Here is an 8,057-nt window from a genome sequence, read left to right as displayed (position 1 = left end):
ATTATTTATATAATTATATATTATATATTTTAATATATTATTTATATTACATAATTTAAATATAATTGTAATGAAAGTGGATATTCGATAATACATTCCAATTTGAATTTGAATCATGCTTTTGAAAATTCAATGAATCTTTATCGGATTTGGATCAGTCGAATTTTCTTAGCGGATCGGATCGGATATACCCTTACCGAATCCAATCTGATCCATTTGCAGCCCTAGGGATTATATCAATAAGCACTTATTTGTGTTCGGAAAATAAGCTTAAATAAGTGCTTATTCATTAGAATGAATACTTATTCCAGAAGCCTAAATTTTGGTCTTATTTTTAAGTTATTATTCTTATTTCCTTTCTGATATGTCTTCATCCACAATGTCATTTTAAAATATCTATATTACCCATGTTTGAAATAAGTATTTTTTTCATCAAATGCTAATGAATACTTATTTTTAAGTAATTACTTTTCAAATAAGCACTCCCAAACTCTTAGTTTTGTTGGGGCCTGAATATGTTCCAATGTTCCTCCACACTTGACCCGAGCCATTTGTGTTATTTTTATAGGGTTGTAAACGGATTGGATTTAATTTGATTTGACTTTGAATACGATTTGTTTATATCAGCTTTGGGTATTCATTTAGTCATAATTGGATCTGAAGACGCCATCTATATATTAATCAAATCAATTCAATATATTAATTGGTACGATCTGTTAAGATCTAATCCAATCCAAGTTATAGTTTATATTTAATTTTACAAAACTGTGCCAACTTTCATAAATTTATTGAGGTAATTCGGATTCAAGTCGGATATCCAGATCAAAACCTATTTGGTAATAAGTTTTTCAAGTATTATGTATTTTTGAGTATTATTGTAAACACATGTAAACAAATCGAATTCAAATCTATCTTTTACATATCTGTCGGACATTAGATCAAATTCGGATATTTTGGATTCTTATTGTATTGGATTCTAGATATATACCCCTATCTAAATTTCATCTGATCTGTTTACAGCCCCACTTTTTTTAGCCAATTGTATCAAAACCCCGGCATCTTATTGTTCCTACGAGGGTCCCACATATGACTTTATGCCTGTTCGATTGGAATCTACTTAAAACCTACATTAGACAAGGGGTACAAAGTTGCACCAATCTACCTGTAGATGGACTTTGAAACTCTAATATCCAACTCATCCTAGAATTTGATGTGAATTAACCATATATGATCTGATTAAAATTCAAGTTCAATGAAAATTTATTATTATTATCTATATATTTATATATATAATAAAACAAGAAGTGCCATATCATTATGGTTTTCTTTTCTCCCCAATCATTTATTTATTTTGTGGTTTTTTTTTTGAATTTTTATTTGTAAAATTGAACAGAATATTCAAGTAGTCAATCAATTTAAGTGTTTAAGACTTTTATCTCTCTTCATTAACACACCATTGGAAAGGTTGGCATTGGTATGCTATCAAATTAGTGGAGTAGTATGTCTTAGTTGCTAGGGTTGGACGTTAAGCACAGCTAATGGATGTTTGGAAGAAACATTAAACACAGACCAATTTCTAGTTATGCCTTGGACCTTGGAAATAGATAAGAAAAACTAGAAAGTTGCACTTAATCCCAGATTTGATTATGATACTATACTAGGTTTTAGGTTGAGCTGTTTTTTATATACCAACTAGTGGGTCCATCAAGAATCAAGTATCAAATATCTAGATATATTGGGGCAGTTTAAGAAATTACCTAAGTGGGTGAGCATATAGTGATAAGATCAACCCTTTTGTGAAACAAAGTGAATATCAATGTATACATTCTCTCTAATGGAAACTTAAACTGTCGATAGTGGATTTCAACTGTATTTAAAATCTGATTTGCAAAATGTATTTATATGTAATATTGCTATTTTATTAAAATAGTTTGCAAAAGGTTTTAATCCTAGCATCCATCTGAGCAAAGAGTGTGTGACATTACACTTCACAATCAGGAAGGAAGTCATTCCCTATGGACAATGTTTTGATGATTATGATCTGAGTGGTCAAGTGTAAGAGACCATTACAAGGTTGATTATTTGATGGGCTTTATCTTACATAAATCCATTATTATTGGGCTTTCATAGAATGGTTGAATACAATAATCATTTATGTGTAAATGTTGGGCCCAAATTAAAACCAAGCTGATTGGGTTAGGGTTTTACAACCCCTAAGTAGTGAATTCGGCCTAAACTCTTCCAGAGGTGGGGTTGAACCCTTATGGACTTGTGTCAAACCTTTATGGGTTCCATGTCATATAATATTTAGGCACAAGTGGCCATGCAACACTTTGGGATGTGAACCATTAAAGAAAATGGGTCTAAGGCCCATTGCTAATATGATTAGTTAAGAAATTACATCACAACTTAAGCTATCATGTGGTTTAGGTAAAAATGGTATGGATCTAGGTATGGAACACTCACTCTCTTAAGAAGATATTGCTTATCAATTAAGAATTAGGAGAGGGCACTATATAAGGGACTAAGAGGGAAGGAATGATACATTCAGTTCTCTCCATTCTCTTGCTCTCCTCTTCTTCCTTGCCACAAAGCCTACAACTAACAAATTACTTAACATAATTTTTTGATTACCATAAACCAAAATATATCTATATAACTTGCGCCCCCCCCACCACCAAAAGAAAATTCCTAGCTTTGCTACTACTCTTAGGTGTGCAATTCAGAGGGTTAAATCAAGTTGAGGATCAACCAAAGTCCAACCTAAAAGTCCTAAACCCCAAGCTTGGGCTTAGATTAATTTAATTATGACTACAACCTAATCTTATTAAGTAATTACCAGTAATTTATTACTTTCTTAAAAAATATTAATATAATTAATCTAAATTACTAAATTAATTTTGTAACAAATTACTAAAATAAAACATCTATTATTTTAAACAACATTTATAATTAAGTGAATTTATATTTATATACATATATTATACATGTATAGGCCATTTTTTTTAATTTGTCATTTAAGCACAAAATAAGGTAGATGGAAATTAAATCCGAATCTAGTCTAAGTCAAATTGATAATTAGATTAAATGCAGACATAACTATGTCTGATCCGATTACAAGCCTATCCGCTTCCATGTCAATTTTCCCTCATCCCCTCACCAAGGTTCTATTTGTTTAGATTGCAGATCTCAACTATATGCAAATTTTACACCTAGTTCAATTTTTCATTTATTTGTTTGTAATTATGTTGCACTATTACCTAATACAAAATTTATACTTTTTTGTTCATTTGCATTCACTGGCAATGCAAATTTTGCATTTAAGACTAGGAGTGTAAACGGGTCAAATGTAAATAGGATTAGGCAATATCCAATTTCAAATCTGATTAAAAAATTCGATATTCGATGGATGTTGAAAATTAATATTCAAATTCGAATCCGGTCAAATATCCGAATATTCGATTTGATTTGAATTTGACTAATTAATTGTTTTAGGTAATTAATAAATATATAAAATAAATATTTTATTTATATAAAGTATATAAATATATAAATTATTTATATAATTTAATTATTATATATATAAATTATATAAAACAATTAAAAATTTTATATGTTATCTATAAGAAATATATAATCGGTCAAATTCAGATATTTATTGAATTGAATTAGGTCATATTCGAATTCGAATTCGATTAGCTATTCGCTATGAATAAGATATTCGAATTTGACCAGTTAAATTTTTGAATTATCCGAATTCAATTCGATTATGTTGAATCTCGAATTCGAAATCAGATTTTCGAATACCGTTGACACTCCTATTTAAGACTCAATTTGGAAGAAATACAAATACAAATATGTAGAATGCAAAACCTTGTATTTTGTGCTTTACGTATTTGTATTTATATACTCCTTCCATGGAAAGAGTATAAATTAGAATACAAGGTTTTGCTCTCTACACACTTGTTTTTGTACTTCTTCCAAAGTTTGGGAAGAATACAAATACAAAAAATGCAAAACCTTATACATTATATTTTTAAACTTTGTTTTGCATGGTAAATATTTGTATTGTACTTTTCCCAAACGGTCTCCTACCTTCATTCACTCTCATATAAATGGGGACCATGTCAATTTGCTTCTTATCTTGTTCCTCTCGGATAAACAACCTTCCTCCCACATCGAGTCTTTCATATATAAAGTGGGGACCATTTCAATTTCACTTATTTGCAAAAAAAGAAATAGAAAACATAAAGTCAAACATGAAGCAAAATTAAATTAGAATTTACACTCAATCCATTTGCACTCTCATTCATTCATTTACACCAGTGCAAAAATTCACAGACCCTAAATTGCATCCTTCAAATACGAACCCTTCAGAGAAACACCACACATTGATAATCGCATAGATGATGTAAGGATCCACATACACCTTTGTTTGGATGTTCCTCCTAAACTAAACACTATACACTTTTTTTTTTTTTTTTTTTCTGGCTGCAAGTAAACACTAGACACTTAAACCAGTTATTTTTATCTTATGGGTTGATTGTTAATTTAGAATGGTGCGTACTGCGCACAGTGCCTTGTGAACGGGTGACCTATACGTAGAAGCGGAGGTGGCGCCGTGGCGGTGGCGTAGCTTCCTGGAAATCCAGCCTTACAACCTCACCATCTCGATCCTAGTTAAATAAAAGAGCGGAAAATAACTGGTCAAATAAGAGGAGAGAGATTTGTTAATGGATGGCCACGTACAGGGACGATGCAGAGAGATTGTTATCGCATAGGCCCCCATCTTTCCTATAGTCGATTGGTGGGCCACCTTCTGAGTTGAACAAAGGGAATTCTTTTTTTTTTGCTTCATGAGTTGAACAAAGGGAAATAAATCTAGACAAATTTAGACTTTTTATCACAGTTTGATGCAAGCACCTGGTTGGAAGATTAAGAACATCTAAGTCAATGTGATTGAAGGTGACCCACCAGACGACTACGGTCTATTGAGGATTATGGAGCTTAGATTCAGCTTATAACAGGTTGGTCTACCTTGTATATATTGATTGACTGGAGTCGAGCTCAGCTTTCTTTTTCAACTCCTCTCTCGCTACGTGTAACAGCCTACTCAGGGCCGACAGAGAGCATCTCGGCGATCTTGAATCTGGTGAGTCTCTCCTTCGTCTTCTTCACTTAAATCCATGGTTGCATGATTCGTAAAAGACCCTTTTTGTGAATCCACGATTAAGATTTAAAGAGTTTTCCGAGGATGAATCACACCCGATGCAGAAGGAAAATTTTGAGGTTCTGTTCTGAACTGGTTTTCTTCTTTTAATTCTACTTGTGTTGTGAATGAGTGGTGGTTTGATGTTATTGTTTTTCATTCTTCAGTTAATGGGTTCTTGTTGTAAGATTGATTGTTATGAAGTTTCTCGCTTGTTTCTTTAGATTGATGAAAAGTTAGATTTTTAGGGCGATGTCTGAGTGAGATTGGACTCTGTGATGGCTAATTGGCTATTTTGTCAATGAAACTGGGTTTGGAGAATGACTTTTCAGAAAAGAAATTTGTTGTGATACTTTAGATCTTTTTTGTGGCTAGTGTGTAATTGTGGATCCTCTTTTTAATTATTGAGGAGAACTATTGGGAGATACTGCACAGAGGCTTCTTTTCCTTCTCTTTTTTGGGTGGTGGGGTTTGTCTTTGCGTGCTTGGTGGTGGGTGGAGTATGAAGAAGGGGTTTGTTGTAATAGAATTCTTGATTGATTCCAAGTGAATGATTGAATTCAGTGAATCTCTTTTTGCTTTTTAATGAGGAAAAAAAAGTCAATTGGTTTTTCTTTTTGGGTGAATGATTTTATAGTGGGTGGTATTGTTTTCTGCCGAGAGTATGAAGATGTAATGATTTCGCTGTTGAGAAATGAGACTTCTGATTAAGGGTTTCCTTTTTCTTTGTTTTTATAGGTAAGGCACCGGATTTGAGAGACATTCGCAATAGAAAATCACATCTTGGCCTTTGATGATGTTTTCTAGTTTGAATTCTGTGATGGAAGTGTTCCTGTTTTCTGATTCTATTTGAGATCTGATTGTCTTTGGGTGCTGGTAGCCTAGGAAGCGAACTGAAAATGGATCTTAAAGGTAGGCGTTGTTCAGAAGCCTGGCCAAAATCTCGTTTGGGGAACGATTCATTGAAAACTCTAACCCTAGATCTCGAGCCTTTCAACCAGTTCAATTCACTGCAACAGAACCAGAAATGGAATGGTCCTGATAACTTCGATTATGGGTATAGGATTGCAACATCTTACTCTGAAGTCAACCCACTTCCTGCACCTTTGTCATCGAACCCTGATAATCAGATCAAAACTCCATCTCAGGTGGATAAGCAAACAATTGAAGCACTTATCAGTGCTTCTAAACTACAAGATTGGGATCCTCGAACAATGCTAAGCAATCTTTCTTTCCTTGAGCAGAAGATCCACCAACTCCAGGATTTGGTGCATTTGATTGTGGGCAGGGAAGGCAGAGCTGTTGGTCGACCAGATGAAATTGAAGCACAGCAGCAGCAACTTGTGACCGCTGATCTAACTTCCATCATAGTTCAGTTGATCTCAACTGCAGGTAGTCTTCTGCCATCAGTGAAGAATACCCTGGCAGCAAATCCTTTTGTTGGGCAGCTAGGGAGTTCCTCTGGGGTCGGATTTCCTCATATCTTGGATGCAAATGATGCCATGCAGCAAGACAATGGTGGAAGCAAGGTTTCTGATCATTCTGATCAGATTGAACCACCAAGTAATTGCAGACATGAACAAAATAATGGTGGTCAATCTAACCCATTGGTATCAACTATTGAGGAGCATGATCCAAAGGATGAAGAAGATGCTGGAGAAGGAGAGAACCTCCCTCCTGGTTCCTATGAAGTCTTGCAACTAGAAAAGGAAGAAATTTTGGCACCCCATACCCACTTTTGTATGATCTGTGGGAAGGGTTTCAAGAGGGATGCAAACCTTAGGATGCACATGAGAGGTCATGGGGATGAATACAAGACCCCAGCTGCACTTGCTAAGCCCCAGAAGGAATCAAATTCAGAGCCTATGCTCATTAAGAGGTATTCATGCCCATTTGCTGGTTGCAAGAGGAATAAAGATCACAAAAAGTTCCAGCCACTGAAGACTATCCTGTGTGTGAAAAATCATTATAAGCGAACCCACTGCGACAAGAGCTACACTTGCAGCAGATGCAACAGCAAGAAGTTCTCTGTCATTGCAGATCTCAAGACACATGAGAAGCACTGTGGCCGGGATAAGTGGCTATGCTCTTGTGGCACAACCTTCTCAAGGAAAGACAAGCTATTTGGACATATCGCACTCTTCCAAGGTCATACCCCAGCCCTTCCCCCTGAGGAGAACAAAGTGTCAAGTGGGGCATCAGATTTAGGAGGAAGCAGTGAAGTAACAGAAACAACTCAGGTAGAGCCTACTGGATTCAACTTCAGCTCAGGTACCTCAAATGTAGGTAGTATTCAAGATGATGTGGATATGAAAGGCAATGTCGATGATCCAACTGGTTATTTCTCTCCACTCAACTTTGATACATGTAACTTTGGTGGGTTTCACGAGTTCCCTCGACCTCCTTTTGAGGTTTCCGATAGTTCTTTTGCATTTCTTCTCTCTGGGTCTTGTAATTACATTTCAAAAACTGGAGGTGCATCAGGTTCTGATGCCCTTGAATGATATGGGTGGTATTTGGATTTTCTTTTGCAACAGCTTCTTAGTCTTTCGCGTTGGATCTTATCTGTAAGATGATGCATGTACCTGTAATATTTGGAGTTAAAATGATGCCTTAATGGCTTAATGGCCCATGTCTTGTACAAAGTTTCGTTCTATGATGTCTTGAAAAGCTTCAAGCCAAGAGAAGAACCTTATAAGTGATTTGTTGATTCATTCACCATTTATAAACAAATGAAGATTCCTGAGTTTGAACTTTGAACATGTCAAACGGTCCGACTGTTTGACCCGAATGGTCGGCCCGTTCTGACAAAAAAATAAAAAAATTAAAAAAATGGAAAACGGTCAAA

At 34.9% G+C, this 8,057-nt stretch overlaps 1 protein-coding gene across 2 annotated transcripts; it reads left to right on the top strand.

The window, feature by feature from the left end:
• Positions 1-5,013: 5,013 nt before the first annotated feature.
• On the top strand, positions 5,014-7,839 carry STOP1 (C2H2 and C2HC zinc fingers superfamily protein). Of its 2 annotated transcripts, none has more exons than XM_010258027.2 (2): positions 5,014-5,152; positions 5,948-7,839. In XM_010258027.2, the coding sequence occupies exon 2, from the start codon at positions 6,109-6,111 to the stop codon at positions 7,711-7,713; it is 1,605 nt and encodes a 534-aa protein (XP_010256329.1). In that variant the 5' UTR covers positions 5,014-5,152; positions 5,948-6,108; the 3' UTR covers positions 7,714-7,839. The 2 variants fall into 2 exon arrangements, with proteins under 2 accessions (XP_010256329.1, XP_010256330.1); XM_010258028.2 differs by having other exon boundaries at positions 5,083-5,289.
• The last annotated feature ends 218 nt before the right edge of the window (positions 7,840-8,057 follow it).

The sequence above is a fragment of the Nelumbo nucifera genome, chromosome 5, assembly GCF_055504915.1.
Source record: "Nelumbo nucifera cultivar China Antique chromosome 5, China Antique-T2T, whole genome shotgun sequence".
Lineage (NCBI taxonomy): Eukaryota > Viridiplantae > Streptophyta > Magnoliopsida > Proteales > Nelumbonaceae > Nelumbo > Nelumbo nucifera.
The sequence above is the reverse complement of the archived record's forward strand: the minus strand, read 5'-3'. Positions and strand labels throughout refer to the sequence as shown.

What these genes read in the sequence shown, in the direction of transcription:
- STOP1 (XM_010258027.2), top strand. Translation starts at nt 6,109, where the DNA reads ATGGATCTTAAAGGTAGGCGTTGTTCAGAAGCCTGGCCAAAATCTCGT.